The 21,289-nt window shown below is 37.8% G+C and overlaps 1 protein-coding gene across 1 annotated transcript; it reads left to right on the top strand.

The window, feature by feature from the left end:
• Window positions 1–2,308: 2,308 nt before the first annotated feature.
• On the top strand, window positions 2,309–2,998 carry LOC311058787 (sperm-associated antigen 7 homolog; the record flags this gene model as incomplete). The annotated part of the gene is made up of 1 exon (XM_084076261.1): window positions 2,309–2,998. The coding sequence occupies one exon, from the start codon at window positions 2,309–2,311 to the stop codon at window positions 2,996–2,998; it is 690 nt and encodes a 229-aa protein (XP_083932387.1).
• Window positions 2,999–21,289: the final 18,291 nt, after the last annotated feature.

Here is a 21,289-nt window from a genome sequence, read left to right as displayed (position 1 = left end):
CGGACCCCCATTTGAAAAGATATGCCAGGGACCCCCATAAGAGAAGATTTTTACGGCTATAGCAGTGAATCTCAACCGTTTTAATTTCAAGGGCCCCCAGTTTGACATGCATTAGGCTACGGACACCCATTTAATGGCATTTCTATCTCTGGGACCCCAATTTATATTGTAAAATCAATGTTAATCTAACTCTGAGAGTGTACAAATGGAACCAAATGGACCCGTTAGGGTCCATTTGGTTCCATTTGTACACTCTCAGAGTTACAGACCCATAAGGGTCCATTTGGTTCCTGTCCATCATTTAGCTGGGGACCCCCTGGAACCCCCTCAAGTACCCCTGGGGGTCCCCGGACCCCACTTTGAGAACCAACGATCATACAGTACAACACACCTGTGCATGTGCCCCTGAAGAAACAGGAACATTTAGAGCGAAAGGAGATCAAGGACTTTGAGCAGGACATCAAGATATGGAAGGGCAAGGCGTGGAAGGCTCTCAATGACCTAAAGAATATCTGCGGCTCCAAAATGGTGAGAGGGGTTAAAATGGCCACTGTGGCGTCTGTCCTGCTCTACGGCTGCGAGTCATGGACCCTCCTCACCCCCACCCATGAGAGGTCCCTGAATGCCTGCTACACTGCATGTTGCAAGTGACATTTGGCATCTCCTGGTGGGAACATGTTAACAACACAACCGTTTATGGTGAGCTCCCAAGGGTTGATTAAGGTAACAGCATGCATAATGCACCTGTCAGGTCATTGCCAGAGGCACCCTAAGCTTATAGGGCCCATCGGGTACTCTAGTGGGAACCAACAGGAAAAGGCATGGGCATGGCAGGCAGAATACCTTGTATGAAAGAATAATTGTTGTTGTTGTTTAGTGAAATGACATTTATATGATAATTATACACACTTCCACATGGTTTACCATTTAACACATAATTGTATTTACTGTACAAGCATACATAAAAAAGAAATCTCCAAAAATATAAATAACTAGAAAAAGTGCTCCTCGGAGCACAGGTCTCCGCCAGGTCAGGTAGGCTATTGTGGCCTCCTGGTGGCGCTATAATAGGTCAACGTGAAAAGGGGGCCATTTCTTCTTAGGCCTTGCACGACAATCGGACACTGACTGCATTCATGATTTGAGGCATTTTGTTAAAAACATGTGTTTCGCTAAATTAGACCTGTTGGTGGCGCTATAACAGGCCAATGTTAAAAGGGTGGCATTTGTTCCTCAACATAATGTGAATATGCATGCAAAGTTTGAGCGCAATTGGATGGTGCGTTCATGATTTGCGGAATTTTGTTCAAAACAAGCCAGTACTGCAAACTTTAGATGTCAATCTTAGCCAATCAGTATGGAATATGAAAAATCAAACACATCCGTCATGATCACATGAGTATAGAGATCATGTGTACCGATTTGTGTGAAATTTGGATAAAATTGGAAGGAGTAATATAAAATAATGTGTTTTACATAAGTCGGCCTCCTGGTGGCGCTATAAAAGGCAGATGTGAAAAATGCAGGGCAAAGGTTTTTCCTTGACCTCTAGGGAGTTTGCATACAAAGTTTTACACAGATCGGTGCAATTATAGGTAAAAACACGAATCGGCCTGTTATAGCGCCACCATGAGGCTGATTTGAAAAAATTCCAATGGTAGTTCTTCCTCGGCCTAGTGGGAATGTGTGTGCAGAATTTCACGGAAATTGCATGCTGTGTTCATGATTTGAGGCATTTTGTTCAAAACGGAGCACTCCTGCAAACTTTGGAAGGCATTTTTAGCCAATCAGGATGGAATATGAGAAATCTGAAAGACCCGTTTCGTTTAATGACTATAGAGATGCTATGTACCGATTTGCAAGATTTTGGGACAAAATCTGTAGGAGTACAATCAAAAAATATGTTTTGCAGAAATTGGCCTCCTGGTGGCGCTATAAAAGGCCCATGAGAAAAATTTGGGGCAAAGGTCCTGAATTGGCATCCATGGAGTGTGTGTGCACAGTGGCGCTGTGATCAAGCCAACGGTGGCAGAGATTAGCTGGTCACAGACGGACGGACACACACACACACGGACGGACGGACGGACGGGGTGGAAAACATACTCTCTCGCCATGCCTTTCGGCCTGGCGGAGACAATAACCTAATTCACCCTCCCCCGCACTTGGTCAGTTCCAGTGACATCACTGATGATGTCACCCATTGTATAAATACAAGCAGTGTTTATGTTAATCGATTATTTTGATCTATAAACAGATATTACGCAAACATTTTTTCCAAACAAAAATGTTATATCACACAGATTCCAACATGACGGACCTCTTGGGCTCAATCTTAAACTCGATGCAGAAACCTCCCACAGTTGGCAACCAGGAGAGCCGGCGAAAGGCCCGCGAGCAAGCGGCAAGACTCAAGAAGATGCAGGAAGATGAAAAGAGAAAGAAAGCAGAATTCAGGAAAAAGATGGAGAAAGAAGTGTCAGATTTCATCCAGGACGATGCTCAGCAAAAGAAGAAATATGACCCTATGGGGAAAATTGAGAGGACCATATTGCACGATGTGGCAGAGGTTGCTGGTGTGATGTCATTTTCATTAGGGGAGGATGAGGAGAACAGATACGTTATGCTTTTCAAGAAGGAGTCTGCTCCATCAGAGGAGGAGCTTGAAGCCTATCGCAAAGGAGAGGAGTGGAATCCTCAGGTGGCAGAGCAACGGAGAAGACTCAGAGAACAGGCTGCGTTAGAGGAGGCCGCGGACAGCAAATCAGAGAGAGCGAAAGCCTGTCCCAACTCCAATTACCGAGACAAGTACAGTCACCTCATTGGCACGTCTGCTGCAAAAGACGCAGCGCACGCTCTAGAGGCCAACAGCGCATACGGCTGTGTGCCCGTGGCCAACAAGAGGGACACTCGCTCCATAGAGGAAGCCATGAACGAAATCCGAGTGAAGAAGCGGCAGAAACGCCGGGACGACGCGGGGGAGGGCAGCGGCAGCTCCTGAGTTCTCCCCCCCCCCCCTCTGTCCCTGCCTTCGTTGTTGTGTTTGCACGAGAACAGTTCCAGTTCAAATAGCGGCACACTGAAATACTTTTTGTGTTTTTTTTTCTTTACTTTTTCTTCCATGCAGCTGCACGCCATATACAGTAGCAAATATTTCCCCAATAACTAGATTTATTTGTGGTGTCTCTGGCTAATAGCGGGTGGGGACTGGGAAGATTTCTCAGTATAAGAGCAATGGCGGATTAAGTTGCTTTATTGTATAATTGGGACTGTGTTATGCCGTTATGGGTATTTGTTAAGTGTTGTACTGTATTCATATTATTAATTTATTCATTTAAAAGTTAGGGTAGGCAGGGTAAGTAGTATTTCTTCATAGAAATAAGTGTTAAATAGCTCTATATTCTGATAGCTCTGTATTTTATCCAATCAAGAGAGCATTGTTTTCTATTCAGTAACAGTTGTACTCAAGTTTTTGACTTAATTTGCTTTACATTTCAGCACGTCCACATTCATTTGTTTGTTTAATCATTAAACATAGCAGTAAAATGCATTTTGCAATTTCTCTCACGTACCCCTTGTAGTACCTCTGCAGGACAGATACAGAAAAAGACATACAGCTAGGAGTAATAAATAAGAAAATACTCATATCATAACCCTAACCCTAATACAAAGAATATAAGCAGGTAGTAATGCACAAGGATTAGGAAAAGAGTCCAGAAGAGATTTAGGTATACTACAGAACTCTTGCTTGGCCCTCTGCACTTTGGACTGGCTGGGAATTAGCTTGGTGAATTAACAGGTGTAGATAAGTCAAAGTGCAATAATAAGTGTTGTAGCGAACGTCAAGAGCATACTTGCCAGCACTAGTCATAGAAAAAAAAACATATACAGTAGGAGGATAAATTACCTGCCCCAACCCTTAGTGACCTATTCAATCCCAACATCCCCAGATATGGAGATCCCCATATATGGAGACAACCAACCTACCCAAGTCTGACATCAGAGACTCTCTCCTAGACTTCTTATATGGAGATAACTAACATACCTAACATCTAAGACTGTCATCATAGACCCTATCTTTGGGCACACCTGACATCGCCTGCTCCATATATGGATATGACTGACATCCCTGTAATGACACCAGCACCGCAGCCAAAGACAAAACAACCAGTTTAAACAACCAGTCGTTTATTTGGTATTTTTTAAGTGTATTAAAACAGTATTTCTACTCGATTTTATTCATCATTAAATAATGTCATTGAATGAGTAGGAATTCATTTGTAAATGATTTTTATATTGGTATATATTGAGTTTCTTTTTGGTTTATAGAAAATCTAGTATTAAGACTTAATCAATGATATGTTAAATTTACCAAAGTGGTTAAGTGAGACACACAGTGACATCTTCTCTTTGCTGTATGTTTATAGCCTGACTCATCATGATCATCATGATCATAGTTTTGATCAGTTCAAACAAAGAGGTGTCAAACATGTTTACCCTTCTTTCCCCCTCTGAGAGGGGAGGTGATTGTTGTCCTCTTTGAGGCATTTACATCTGTATTAAGAGTGATCACCCAGAATGCAAATCTAAAGATTGACTTCACATTGGAACTTATTTCAAAATATGTAGAGGAATTAGTATACACATTCAAGGTGCAGATGTATTATCTATGTATAATTTAAGAGGACCTCACACCAGAGAAGTCAGAGTGTGGTGGTAACAAAAAAAAGTGTGTTTGTGATCAGTAATAGAAAAGCTGCATTTCTAACCAATCATATAAACACATTATAACAAACAATTATTCACCAAAGCTGGTTCTACCCTTTTCTATTGATTACATGCAATAACGATGGGCACATCGCCTTTAATGAACCGTGGGACCTTATATCAATTCCATCAGAAAATCACTGGTACATTTAGTTGCATAGTAACCTAATAAATATTTAGTGTTTTTGTTTCTGTCAAATACATGGTTTGAACTAAACCCTAACAACAGTGTGTTTATGTCTGTTGGTTGTGAGTAAACCAAGGTACAGTGGTCCCTCGTTGCTCCTAAAGAGTTCCAAGTGCAAAAAGTGATGTTGATTATGTAGTCCACACATTTTAGAAGTAAAGTTAGTCTAGTTAATTAATGTTATACTACATTCTGGTTAATTTGTCAAATACACAGTGTGCCTAAATTGCTGTGGCCAAGAACCTGGCTATGAACTGTTTACTCTATAAAGTAATACTGTAGTTAACATACACACAATATCAAATGATTAAACAATTGAATGATTACTACTAGTACTACTATTAATACTACTACTATTCTGTGACTACTTCTAAACCATAGCAATGGACCCCATATACACTCACAATGGACTATTTGTGTGTCTTTTGACTTTGTTTGTAATAAACATTTGAAGTCAAGATACTTTTTGCAATGTGTTGGTTTACTGTGTTTCTGGCAATTTAATGTAATCACATGGAAGACACTTGGTGTTAGGGAAGCAATAACATACCTTGTATTTATACTTTATTATAAATACGATATCGCAAGCAATAGTTCCTTCAGCACACTAGGTTGTATTGTTCTGAATTAATTCGGAACAATCATAACAACGTACAATTGAGGTTTCTAGGAACGTCAATGAACTATATATTTCAATGGTTCTCAATGTGGTTTAAATGTTACTTTTCAAATCCGAGATAGTTTGAGGTGAACTATGTATGTTAACTTCAGCAATCATGTGTCATTCTCTAGTAGCACACCACCACTAGGGTATAGACCTGTTAAATGTATAATAAAACGTCTAATTTGGTCAGCTATGGCACCTTGACCTCTCACCATGACACATGGGGTTACTAAGCAGATCATTGTTCATCTCATCTTAAGACCTGGCTCGGATGAGAGAATGATTTCATATTCACTCATGTATTCATTTTGAGTGAATACAACATTGTTTAAGTCTGAAAATACTGATTGTCTATTTGCTGTACATGCATTTCATAATATATGCATTTATAAATACAGGAAGTCAATATTCACATATTTCATATTCATCTTATAAGAATTAGAATATATGTTTGAATTACTTGAAGATTACAAATCAATTCATCCACAAATGGATGCTCTTGGTTCTCTTGTAACAGAAAGTCAACAGTTTCTAGACGGTTGCATGGATGGAGCATGTCTGGGGGAGGAGGGAGGGGCGGAGACTTGTAGGGTCATGTAGAAGTATGTTAGGTTGTGATTGGCGGAGAGATGGTTGTATTGTTCCCTTTGTCCAATCATTCAGAGCAATTACTGGCTCCACCCCCAAGCTCTCTAGTATAAGAAGAGTTTGTAGTTGTAATTTATCACAACTACTCCAGGATATCAATCATTTCTGATCATATCTGACTGTGGACTCCAAAATTCAGTGGAAGATGAACTCTCTCAACCCAACCAGGGACAGTTCTGCTGAAAAGGAGGGACCCAAAGAAAATGGTATGTTACTTTATTTACCTACTTTCTACTTTTAGTTTCACTGCTTAGTCGTACAAATGTGTTATCATTTTACTTTTCAAGTTTTTAATTGAGTAGTTCTTATCAATAGTCTCATTATTTTACGTTGTTTAATTTTAATTGAAAATTCATATTTTCTTTGTCTTTCTGCAATCCAGTGTCGAATGAACAAAGGAGCTTGGCTAAACCAAAACTACTTTGCTGTGATCAGTGTGGACAACGCTTCAGTTGCATGTCCAAACTTCATAGACATCAGAGAATTCACACTGGAGAGAAACCCTATGGATGTGATCAGTGTGGACAACACTTCTCTAGGATGGCCAACCTGAAAACACACCAGAGAATTCACACTGGAGAGAAACCATATGGATGTGACCAGTGTGGACAACACTTCTCTGAGATGGCCACTCTTAAAAAACACCAGAGAATTCACACTGGAGAGAAACCATATGGATGTGACCAGTGTGGACAACACTTCTCTATGATGTCCACCCTTAAAACACACCAGAGAATGCACACTGGAGAGAGACCCTATGGATGTGATCAGTGTAGTCAAAAGTTCTCTCAAATGGCCAACCTGAAAACACACCAGAGAATTCACAGTGGAGAGAAACCGTATGGATGTGACCAGTGTGGTCAAGACTTCTCTCTAATGTCCAGCCTTAAAAAACACAGAACAATTCACACTGGAGAGAAACCCTATGGCTGTGATCAGTGTGGTCAACACTTCTCTAGGATGTCCAGCCTTAAAAGACACCAGAAAATTCACACTGGAGAGAAACCAAATGGATGTGACCAGTGTGGACAACAATTCTCTCAAATGGCCCACCTTAAAACACACCAGAGAATTCACACTGGAGAGAAACCATATGGATGTGAACAGTGTGGACAACACTTCTCTGATATGGCCACCCTTAAAAAACACCAGAGAATTCACACTGGAGAGAAACCCTATGGATGTGATCAGTGTGGACAACACTTCTCTGTGATGTCCAACCTTAAAAAACACCAGAGAATTCACACTGGAGAGAAACCCTATGGATGTGATCGGTGTGGTCAACACTTCTCTACGATGTCCAGCCTTAAAAGACACCAGAGAATTCACACTGGAGAGAAACCCTATGGATGTGATCGGTGTGGTCAACACTTCTCTACGATGTCCAGCCTTAAAAGACACCAGAGAATTCACACTGGAGGGAAATCCTAATTTGGTCAATATGGAATCAATGTTACACAGTTAAGCAGCCTCAAATGTCATGCACACACATCAATGACAAATTATTGTGAACATTGTGACAAGCGCTTCTGTAGAAAGGATCAGAAACATCCAACATGATGACCCATTGTTGTTCTTTTAAGCAGTTGTTTATTAAGTCTGCTGAGCTGTTATGAATCTGTATATATATATATATATATAATCTGTAAACATGTATATTCGCATTGCCGTTATAGATGTTGCGACACTAGTGTGTTAACACTCTGCACAAGAATGGTACTCACACCAAAGTCTTTAGTGGTGTCCCACGGCAGAATAAACTAAATAGTTGTCTTCAAGAGACAAGATGGTGGCCGCACACAGTGGTAGCCAGTGTCAAGTGTGCGGCCACCTTCTCGTCTCTTGAAGACCATTATTTAATAATGTGTTAACACACAAGTGGTGCATGTAGTTTTCAAAGTCATGATTAGAAAACACAGGTATGGTGGTGTCTGGTGTTGAAGCCAGTTAGTACGAATTGCTTTTTATATGTATGCCTTCTTGTATATTCCTGATTGCTGCTATAGATACTATACCTGTCATCATGGTATGTTTAACTTCATTACACCTAGTTGTTATATTGCATTGTTTTGTTATCACTGTCTTTGCTGAACATGTCCCATCAATATTTCAGTTATTGTACTAAGTGAGTGACAAATAAACCATCTTCTTGATTGATTCTTTTTTTGTTCTCCTTTTTTCTTGTATGACGAATGTTCAAGGTAATAATGATACAGTCACAGTAAGTGTGTGTGTTTGTGTGTGTGTGTGTGTGTGTGTGTGTGTGTGTGTGTGTGTGTGTGTGTGTGTGTGTGTGTGTGTGTGTGTGTGTGTGTGTGTGTGTGTGTGTGTGTGTGTGTGTGTGTGCTTGTGTGCAATATGATGACTGTAGTTACTGTAAACACAACGCCAAACATGTTGAACTGATAAGGGATGCACTTTGTTCCTTATTTGGAAACTAAAAGACGTGTCTCTTATTGATTCAATGAGAAACATCTTACAAGTTCAAACAGCTCATATACATATAATACCCTATATTATTATATATACCCTATAATAAACCCTCCAGACTTAGACAACTGGACCTGAGTTGTCTCTGTACTTATTCATTCTGTCTACACCAAATATCCTTGTTCTGCCCGGAATATGGATGCTGGGATACAAGGGGTTAATGAAAAAACAACAGTAGATCTTCATAACAATGCCCCGTTATAAAGCATTTATAAGCAGTTTGTAGACAATTCATTAATCATGAACAAACTCTTTGTTTAAATCTGTAAATGATAATAAATCATTTATAACCATGGTTAAAAAAAAGTATTGATAATGTATTAGTAAGTAGTAAATTGTTCATGAATAAGCCATATGTATCGATTTGTAAATGATTATTAAATAATTTGTAGCTAGAGTTATATAATATGTATAAGCTATATGTAGATACATAAGTAATCATAGACAAACCATTCATATACATTGGTAAATGATTGTAGAACATTTAAGAATCATTTAAACATGATCTAAAACATATTAAAACAGTATTTCTACTCAATTTTATTCATCATTAAATAATGTCATTGAATGAGTTGGAATTCATTTGTAAATGATTTTTATATTGGTATATATTGAGTTTCTTTGTGGTTTATAGAAAATCTAGTATTAAGACTTAATAAATTATATGTTAAATTTACCAAAGTGGTTAAGTGAGACACACAGTGACATCTTCTCTTTGCTGTATGTTTATAGCCTGACTCATCATGATCATCATGATCATAGCTTTGATCAGTTCAAACAAAGAGTGTCAAACATGTTTACCCTTCTTTCCCCCTCTGAGAGGGGAGGTGATTGTTGTCCTCTTTGAGGCATTTACATCTGTATTAAGAGTGATCACCCAGAATGCAAATCTAAAGACTGACTTTGCATTGTAACTTATTTCAAAATATATAGAGGAATTAGTATACACATTCAAGGTGCATATGTATTATCTATGTACAATTTAAGAGGACCTCGCACCAGAGAAGTCAGAGTGTGGTAGTAACAAAAAAAAAGTGTGTTTGTGATCAGTAATAGAAAAGCTGCATTTCTAACCAATCATATAAACACATTATAACAAAAAATTATTCACCAAAGCTGGTTCTACCCTTTTCTAATGATTAAATTACATGCGATAATGATGGGCACATGGCCTTTAATGAACCTTGGGGCCTTTCATATTAATACATTAATATATTGAATTACATCAGAGAATCACTGGTATATTTAGTTGCATAGTAGCCTAATACATATTTAGTGTTTGTGTTTCTGTACATGTTTTGAACTAAACCCTAACAACAGTGTGTTTATGTCTGTTGGTTGTGAGTAAACCAATGTGCAGTGGTCCCTCGTTGCTCCAAAAGCAAAAAGTGATGTTGATTATGTAGTTTTAGAAGTAAAGTTAGTCTATAGTTAATTACTTTTAAATAATATATTCTGGTTAATTTGTCAAATACACAGTGTGCCTAAATTGCTGTGGCCAAGAACCTGGCCATGAACTGTTTACTCTATAAAGTAATACTGTAGTTAACATACAAACAATAGCAAATTATTAAAAAAATGAAAGATTACTACTAGTACTACTATTGATACTACTATTCTGTGACTACTTCTAAACCATAGCAATGGACCCCATATACACACACAATGGACTATTTGTGTGTATTTTGACTTGTTTGTAATAAACATTTAAAGTCAAGATACTGCAATGTGTTGCTGGTTTACTGTGTTTCTGGCAATTTAATGTAATCACATGGAAGACACTTGGTGTTAGGGAAGCAATAACATGCCTTGTACTTATATATAACATAATATGTTCAGTCAAATAACTTAACATGCTGTTATGTACAATGACACACTATAAATACAATATAGCAAGCAATTGTTCCTTCAGCACACTAGGTTGTATTGTTCTGAATGAATTCGGAACAATCATAACACATACAATTGAGGTTTCTAGGAACTTCAATGAACTATATATTTCAATGGTTCTCAATGTGGTTTACTTTTCAAATCCGAGATAGTTTGAGGTGAACTATGTAGCCTATGTTAACTTCAGCAATCATGTGTCATTATCTAGTAGCACACCACCACTAGGGTTTATACCTGCGATGTCTGTTATGTGAGAGGCATAGTTGTACAGTCTACACATAATATTAGACTGTACAACAATAACAGAATCAGAATCAGAATAACAACAGTTCTGTAGAGATTCAGACCGGACTAAAGGCTAAAAGAGAAGGTAGCTATACTCAAGTGAAATAGTACATTGTCCAAACGATAGATTTTTGACAGAACTGACAGAACTTATTTAACTTTGAGCATGAAGCTCTCAGATGGCTCCCCTTCCTTGATTTCTCCTAAATAGGGTTAGTATACAAATGTGTAACTTTAACATTCCATAATGTTATTCTGGAAACAAAATATGACCATGTTAATCCACAAAAGGCTGTTATTTGGGGTCAAATTATTCCATCATGACTCATCATGTAATCAATGACCACATTTGCATGGATTAGGTCATTTTCTAAAGGCCGCTAAGCATCATTCACAAGACAAAAGGAATGTTGCAGTGCAGGTGTGAAGTGGGTGAGGGAGATATTTCTAAAAAACATGTTTGCCAAATAAATTAAGAAGCTGTGATTTACAATGAAGACTATGAACAGAATATAGCAAGCAGTTATTCCTTCACCACACCAGGTTGTATTGTTGACCAGTAATGACCATTACAGATAAAAGTGAAATTAAATTTATATTTCACTTTTCATATCAGAGATAGTTTGAGGTGAACTATTTATGTAATGTGTTTATGGTAACTTAATTCCTCACGTTACATTCACAAAGCAGCCCACCACCACCAGGGTTTAGAACAACAAAACACTTAAATATACTTCAATGAAAACAACTTTGACAGAAAAATGCCTTGACAATAAAACATCTCATTTGGTCAGCTATGGCACCTTGACCTCTCACCATGACACATTGGGTTAATAAGCAGAACGTTGTACATCTCATCTTAAGACCTGGCTCGGATGAGATAATTATTTCATATTCACTCATATATTCATTATGAGTGAATACAACATTGTGTAAGTCTGAAATACTGATTGTCTATTTGCTTAAATGTATTTCAAAATATATGAATTTATAAATACAGGGTGTCATATTCATATATTTTATATTAATCTTATAAGAAATAAGATATATTTGAATTACATGAAGATTACAAATCAATTCATCCACAAATGGATGCTCTTGGTTCTCTTGTAACAGAAAGTCAACAGTTTCTAGAAGGTTGCATGGATGGAGCATGTCTGGGGGAGGAGGGAGGGGCGGAGCACTTGTAGGGTCATGTAGAAGTATGTTAGCTTGTGATTGGTGGAGAGATGGTTGTATTGATCTCTTTGTCCAATCATTCAGAGCAGTTACTGGCTCCACCCCCAGGCTCTCTAGTATAAGAAGAACTTGTAGTTGTAATTTATCCACAACTCCTCCAGGATATCAATCATTACTGACTGTGGACTCCAGAATTCAGTGGAAGATGAACTCTCTCAACCCAACCAGGGACAGTTCTGCTGAACAGGAGGGACCCAAAGAAAATGGTATGTTACTTTCTCTACCTACTTTCTATTTTTAGTTTCACTGCTTAGTCGAACCAAATGTGTTATCACTTTACTTAAGTTTTTAATTGAGCAGTTGTCTCAATATTATACGTTGTTTCATTTTAATTGAAAAAATGACCTGTAGCTTTGATGTAGATCATTTCTGCTCTTTATGTCTGTTTGCTCATGTGTTGTCTCAGCATGTTGCTTGTTTGATGTTTGATCTCTCTCTCTACACACACATATATATTCCCATCTCTCATATTGTCTTTGTCTTTCTGCAATCCAGTGTCGAATGAACAAAGAAGCTTTGCTAAACCAAAACTACACTGCTGTGATCAGTGTGGACAACACTTCTCTAAAATGGCCAACCTGAAAACACACCAGAGAATTCACACTGGAGAGAAACCCTACGGATGTGATCAGTGTGGTCAACACTTCTCTAGGATGTCCACCCTTAAAACACACCAGAGAATTCACACTGGAGAGAAACCATATGGATGTGACCAGTGTGGACAACACTTCTCTGAGATGTCCACCCTTAAAATACACCAGAGAATTCACACTGGAGAGAAACCCTATGGATGTGACCAGTGTGGACAACACTTCTCTGAGATGTCCACCCTTAAAATACACCATAGAATTCACACTGGAGAGAAACCCTATGGATGTGACCAATGTGGACAAAACTTCTCTACAATGGCCAACCTGAAAACACACCAGAGAATTCACACTGGAGAGAAACCCTATGGATGTGATCAGTGTGGACAACACTTCTCTAGTTTGTCCATCCTTAAAACACACCAGAGAATTCACACCGGAGAGAAACCATATGGATGTGACCAGTGTGGACAACACTTCTCTCAGATGGCCACCCTTAAAAAACACCAGAGAATTCACACTGGAGAGAAACCATATGGATGTGACCAGTGTGGACAACACTTCTCTATGATGTCCAGCCTTAAAAAACACCAGAGAATTCACAATGGAGAGAAACCATATGGATGTGACCAGTGTGGACAACACTTCTCTGAGATATCCACCCTTAAAAAACACCAGAGAATTCACACTGGAGAGAAACCCTATGGATGTGACCAGTGTGGACAACACTTCTCTGAGATGTCCACCCTTAAAATACACCAGAGAATTCACACCGGAGAGAAACCCTATGGATGTGATCAGTGTGGTCAACACTTCTCTATGATGTCCAGCCTTAAAAGACACCATAGAATTCACACTGGAGAGAAACCCTATGGATGTGATCAGTGTGGACAACAATTCTCTCAAATGGCCAACCTTAAAAAACACCAGAGAATGCACACTGGAGAGAAAACCTATGGATGTGTACTGTGTGGGAAACACTTCTCTGCGATGTCCAGCCTTAAAAGACACCAGAGAATTCACACTGGAGAGAACTCCTAATTTGGTCAATATGGAATCAATGTTACGCCGTTAAGCAGCCTCAAATGTCATGCACACACATCGATGACAAATTATTGTGAACAGTGTGACAAGCGCTTCTGTATAAAGGATCAGAAACAGCCAACACGATGACCCATTGTTGTTCTTTTAAGCAGTTGTTTATTACGTCTGCTGAGCTGTTATGAATCTATTACATGTATATTCGCATTGCCGCTATAGATGTTGGGACACAATGTGTTAACACTGTGTACGAGAATGCTACTCACACCAACGTCCTTGTGGTGTTGGCCCACGGCACAATGGACTGAATAGTGGTCTTCAAGAGACAAGAAGGTGGCCACACACAGTGGTAGCCAGTGTCAAGTGTGCGGCCACCTTGAAGTCTCTTGAAGTCCACTATTTAATAATGTGTTAACACACAAGTGGTGCATGTAGTTTTCAAAGTCATGATTAGAAAACACAGGTAAGGTGGTGTCTGGTGTTGAAGCCAGTTAGTACGAATTGCTTTTTATAGGTATGCCTTCTTGTATATTCCTGATTGCTGCTATAGGTACCATACTTGTCATCATGGTATGTTTAACTTCATTACACCTAGTTGTTATATTGCATTGTTTTGTTATCACTGTCTGAACATGTCCCATCAATATTTCAGTTATTGTACTAAGTGAGTGACAAATAAACCATCTTCTTGATTGATTCTTTGTTTGTTCTCCTTTTTTCTTGTATGACAAATGTTCACGATAATAATGATACAATCACAGTAAGTGTGTGTGTGTGTGTGTGTGTGTGTGTGTGTGTGTGTGTGTGTGTGTGTGTGTGTGTGTGTGTGTGTGTGTGTGTGTGTGTGTGTGTGTCTGTGTGTGTGTGTGTGTGTGCGCAATATGATGACTGTAGTTACTATAAACACAACGCCAAACATGTTGAACTGATAAGGGATGAACTTTGTTCCTTATTTTGGAAACTAAAAGACGTGTCTCTTATTGGTTCAATGAGAAACATCTTACCAGTTCAAACAGCTCATATACATATAATACCCTATATTATTATATGTACCCTATAATAAACCCTCCAGACTTAGACAACTGGACCTGAGTTGTCTCTGTACTTATTCATTCTGTCTACACCAAATATCCTTGTTCTGCCCAGAATATGGATGCTGGGATACAAGGGGTTAATGAAAAAACAATGGTAGATCTTCATAACAATGCCCTGTTATAAAACATTTATAAGCAGTTTGTAGACAATTCATTAACCCTGCAAGGCCCAGTGTGATCGCACGATCACATGTATGTTTTATAAAGAAATGAGTTTAAATCATTTTTCTTTTCTGTTATTTTTTTTTTTTTCACCTCTAAATCCTCATTGGGTCCTATTGTTTAGTCTTACAATGCCATTGGCCAGGATATTTGCATATAAATACCCCCCACAGAGCCAGGAATCATCACAACTTGAAAAGAATCTGGGCCTTGCAGGGTTAATCATGAACAAACTCTTTGTTTAAATCTGTAAATGATAATAAATCATTTATAACCATGGTTTAAAAAAAGTATTGATAATGTATTAGTAAGTAGTAACTTGTTCATGAATAAGCCATATGTATCGATTTATATTTAGTTGCATAGTAGCCTAATACATATTTAGTGTTTGTGTTTCTGTACATGTTTTGAACTAAACCCTAACACCAGTGTGTTTATGTCTGTTGGTTGTGAGTAAACCAATGTGCAGTGGTCCCTCGTTGCTCCTAAAGCAAACAGTGATGTTGATTATGTAGTTTTAGAAGTAAAGTTAGTCTATAGTTAATTACTTTTAAGTAATACATTCTGGTTAATTTGTCAAATACACAGTGTGCCTAAATTGCTGTGGCCAAGAACCTGGCCATGAACTGTTTACTCTATAAAGTAATACTGTAGTTAACATACACACAATAGCAAATGATTAAACAATTGAAAGATAACTACTAGTACTAGTATTGATACTACTATTCTGTGACTACTTCTAAACCATAGCAATGGACCCCATATACACACACAATGGACTATTTGTGTGTATTTTGACTTGTTTGTAATAAACATTTAAAGTCAAGATACTGCAATGTGTTGCTGGTTTACTGTGTTTCTGGCAATTTAATGTAATCACATGGAAGACACTTGGTGTTAGGGAAGCAATAACATGCCTTGTACTTATATATAACATAATATGTTCAGTCAAATAACTTAACATGCTGTTATGTACAATGACACACTATAAATACAATATAGCAAGCAATTGTTCCTTCAGCACACTAGATTGTATTGTTCTGAATGAATTCGGAACAATCATAACACATACAATTGAGGTTTCTAGGAACTTCAATGAACTATATATTTCAATGGTTCTCAATGTGGTTTACTTTTCAAATCCGAGATAGTTTGAGGTGAACTATGTAGCCTATGTTAACTTCAGCAATCATGTGTCATTCTCTAGTAGCACACCACCACCACCAGGGTTTATACCTGCGATGTCTGTTATGTGAGAGACACAGTTGTACAGTCTACACATAATGTTAGACTGTAAAACAATAACAGAATCAGAATCAGAATAACAACAGTTCTGTAGAGAATCAGACCAGACTAAAGGCTAAAAGAGAAGGTAGCTATACTCAATTGAAATAGTACATTGTCCAAATGATAGAGTTTTGACAGAACTTATTTAACTTTGAGCATGAAGCTCTCAGATGGCTCCCCTTCCTTGATTTCTCCTAAATAGGGTTAGTATACACATGTGTAACTTTGACATTCCATAATGTTATTCTGGAAACAAAATATGACCATGTTAATCCACAAAAGCCTGTTATTTGGGGTCAAATTATTCCATCATGACTCATCATGTAATCAATGATCACATTTGCATGGATATAGCTCATTTTCTAAAGGCCGCTAAGCATCATTCACAAGACAAAAGGAATGTTGCAGTGCAGGTGTGAAGTGGGTGAGGGAGATATTTCTAAAAAACATGTTTGCCAAATAAATGAAGATGCTGTGATGTACAATGAAGACCATGAACAGAATATAGCAAGCAGTTATTCCTTCACCACACCAGGTTGTATTGTTGACCAGTAATGACCTTACAGAAAAAGGTGAAATTAAATGTATATTTCACTTTTCATATCAGAGATAGTTTGAGGTGAACAATTTATGTAATGTGTTTATGGTAACTTAATTCCTCACGTTACATTCACAAAGCAGCCCACCACCACCAGGGTTTAGAACAACAAAACACTTAAATATACTTCAATGAAAACAACTTTGACAGAAAAATGCCTTGACAATAAAACATCTAATTTGGTCAGCTATGGCACCTTGACCTCTCACCATGACACATGAGGTTAATAAGCAGAACATTGTTCATCTCATCTTAAGACCTGGCTCGGATGAGAGAATTATTTCATATTCACTCATATATTCATTATGAGTGAATACAACATTGTTTAAGTCTGAAAATACTGATTGTCTATTTGCTGTACATGCATTTCATAATATATGCATTCAAAAATACAGGGTGTCAATATTCACATATTTTATATTCATCTTATAAGAATTAGAATATATATTTGAATTACTTGAAGATTACAAATCAATTCATCCACAAATGGATGCTCTTGGTTCTCTTGTAACAGAAAGTCAACAATTTGTAGAAGGTTGCATGGATGGAGCATGTCTGGGGGAGGAGGGAGGGGCGGAGCACTTGTAGGGTCATGTAGAAGTATGTTAGGTTGTGATTGAGAGAGATGGTTGTATTGATCTCTTTGTCCAATCATTCAGAGCAGTTACTGGCTCCACCCCCAGGCTCTCTAGTATAAGAAGAACTTGTAGTTGTAATTTATCCACAACTCCTCCAGGATATCAATCATTACTGACTGTGGACTCCAGAATTCAGTGGAAGATGAACTCTCTCAACCCAACCAGGGACAGTTCTGCTGAACAGGAGGGACCCAAAGAAAATGGTATGTTACTTTATCTACCTACTTTCTACTTTTAGTTTCACTGCTTAGTCGAACCAAATGTGTTATCACTTTACTTTTTAATTGAACAGTTCTCATTAATTGTCTCATTATTTTATGTTGTTTAATTTTAATTGAAAATTCATATTTTCTTTGTCTTTCTGCAATCCAGTGTTGAATGAACAAAGGAACTTGGTTAAACCAAAACTACTCTGCTGTGATCAGTGTGGACAACGCTTCAGTTGCATGTCCAAACTTCATAGACATCAGAGAATTCACACTGGAGAGAAACCCTATGGATGTGATCAGTGTGGACAACACTTCTCTATGATGTCCAACTTTAAAACACACCAGAGAATTCACACTGGGGAGAAACCATATGGATGTGATCAGTGTGGTCAACGCTTCTCTATGATGTCCAGCCTTAAAAGACACCAGAAAATTCACACTGGAGAGAAACCCCATGGATGTGATCGGTGTGGTCAACACTTCTCTATGATGTCCAGCCTTAAAAGACACCAGAGAATTCACACTGGAGAGAAACCCTATGGATGTGATCAGTGTGGACAACACTTCTCTGAGATGTCCAACCTTAAAAAACACCAGAGAATTCACACTGGAGAGAAACCCTATGGATGTGACCAGTGTGGACAACACTTCTCTGAGATGTCCAACCTTAAAACACACCAGAGAATGCACACTGGAGAGAAACCCTATGGATGTGATCAATGTGGACAACACTTCTCTGAGATGTCCAACCTTAAAAAACACCAGAGAATTCACACTGGAGAGAAACCCTATGGATGTGTACTGTGTGGAAAACACTTCTCTGCGATGTCCAGTCTTAAAATACACCAGAGAATTCACACTGGAGAGAAACCCTATGGATGTGATCAATGTGGACAACACTTCTCTGAGATGTCCAACCTTAAAAAACACCAGAGAATTCACACTGGAGAGAAACCCTATGGATGTGTACTGTGTGGAAAACACTTCTCTGCGATGTCCAGTCTTAAAATACACCAGAGAATTCACACTGGAGAGAAATCCTAATTTGGTCAATATGGAATCAATGTTACGCCGTTAAGCAGCCTCAAATGTCATGCACACACATCGATGACAAATTATTGTGAACATTGTGACAAGCGCTTCTGTAGAAAGGATCAGAAACATCCAACACGATGACCCATTGTTGTTCTTTTAAGCAGTTGTTTATTAGGTCTGCTGAGCTGTTATGAATCTATTACATGTATATTCGCATTGCCGCTATAGATGTTGGGACACAATGTGTTAACACTGTGTACGAGAATGCTACTCACACCAACGTCCTTGTGGTGTTGGCCCACGGCACAATAGTGGTCTTCAAGAGACAAGAAGGTGGCCACACACAGTAGTAGCCAGTGTCAAGTGTGCGGCCACCTTCTCGTCTCTTGAAGTCCACTGTTTAATACTGTGTTAACACACAAGTGGTGCATTTAGTTTTCAAAGTCATGATTAGAAAACACAGGTAAGGTGGTGTCTGGTGTTGAAACCAGTTAGTACGAATTGCTTTTTATATGTATGCCTTCTTGTATATTCCTGATTGCTGCTATAGATACCATACCTGTCATCATGGTATGTTTAACTTCATTACACCTAGTTGTTATATTGCATTGTTTTGTTATCACTGTCTTTGCTGAACATGTCCCATCAATATTTCAGTTATTGTACTAAGTGAGTGACAAATAAACCATCTTCTTGATTGATTCTTTTTTCGTTCTCCTTTTTTCTTGTATGGCGAATGTTCACGGTAATAATGATACAATCACAGTAAGTTTGTGTGTGTGTGTGTGTGTGTGTGTGTGTGTGTGTGTGTGTGTGTGTGTGTGTGTGTGTGTGTGTGTGTGTGTGCAACATGATGACTGTAGTTACTATAAACACAACGCCAAACATGTTGAACTGAAAAGGGATGCACTTTGTTCCTTATTTGGAAACTAAAAGACGTGTCTCTTATTGATTCAATGAAAAACATCTTACAAACAGCTCATATACATATAATACCCTATATTATTATATATACCCTATAATAAACCCTCCAGACTTAGACAACTGGACCTGAGTTCTCTCTGTACTTATTCATTCTGTCTACACCAAATATCCTTGTTCTGCCCAGAATATGGATGCTGGGATACAATGGGTTAATATTAAAAACAATGGTAGATCTTCATAACAATGCCCCGTTATAAAACATTTATAAGCAGTTTGTAGACAATTCATTAATCATGAACAAACTCTTTGTTTAAATCTGTAAATGATAATAAATCATTTATAACCATGGTTAAAAAAGTATTGATAATGTATTAGTAAGTAGTAAATTGTTCATGAGTAAGCCATATGTATCAATTTGTAAATGATTATTAAATACTTTGTAGCTAGAGTTATATAATATGTATAAGCTATATGTAGATACATAACTAATCATAGACAAACCATTCATATACATTGGTAAATGATTGTAGAACATTTAAGAATAATTTAAACATGATCTAAAACACATTAAAACAGTATTTCTACTCAATTGTATTCATCATTAAATAATGTCATTGAATGGGTTGGAATTCATTTGTAAATGCTTTTTATATTGGTATATATTGAGTTTCTTTGTGGTTTATAGAAAATCTAGTATTAAGACTTAATAAATGATATGTTAAATTTACCAAAGTGGTTAAGTGAGACACACAGTGACATGTTCTCTTTGCTGTATGTTTATAGCCTGACTCATCATGATCATCATGATCATAGTTTTGATCAGTTCAAACAAAGAGTCTCAAACATGTTTACCCTTCTTTCCCCTCTGAGAGGAGAGGTGATTGTTGTCCTCTTTGAGGCATCTGTATTAAGAGGGATCACCCAGAGAGCAAATCTAAAGATTGACTTCGCATTGGAACTTATTTCAAAATATATAGAGGAATTAGTAGACACATTCAAGGTGCATATGTATTATCTATGTATAATTTAAGAGGACCTCGCACCAGAGAAGTCAGAGTGTGGTGGTAACAAAAAAAGTGTGTTTGTGATCAGTAATAGAAAAGCTGCATTTCTAACCAATCATATAAACACATTATAACAAACAATTCTTCACCAAAGCTGGTTCTACCCTTTTCCATTGATTAAATTACATGCAATAATGATGGGCACATGGCCTTTAATGAACCTTGGGGCCTTTCATATTAATACATTAATATATTGAATTCAGAGTGTTATCAATACATCAGAGAATCACTGGTATATTTAGTTGCGTAGTAGCCTAATATATATTTAGTGTTTGTGTTTCTGTACATGTTTTGAACTAAACCCTAACAACAGTGTGTTTATGTCTGTTGGTTGTGAGTAAACCAATGTGCAGTGGTCCCTCGTTGCTCCTAAAGCAAAAAGTGATGTTGATTATGTAGTTTTAGAAGTAAAGTTAGTCTATAGTTAATTACTTTTAAATAATACATTCTGGTTAATTTGTCAAATACACAGTGTGCCTAAAT

Source organism: Gymnoscopelus microlampas (assembly GCF_963454915.1).
Source record: "Gymnoscopelus microlampas genome assembly, chromosome: 13".
NCBI lineage: Eukaryota > Metazoa > Chordata > Actinopteri > Myctophiformes > Myctophidae > Gymnoscopelus > Gymnoscopelus microlampas.
Note: the sequence above shows the minus strand (reverse complement) of the source record. Positions and strands in the feature narration are given on the sequence as shown.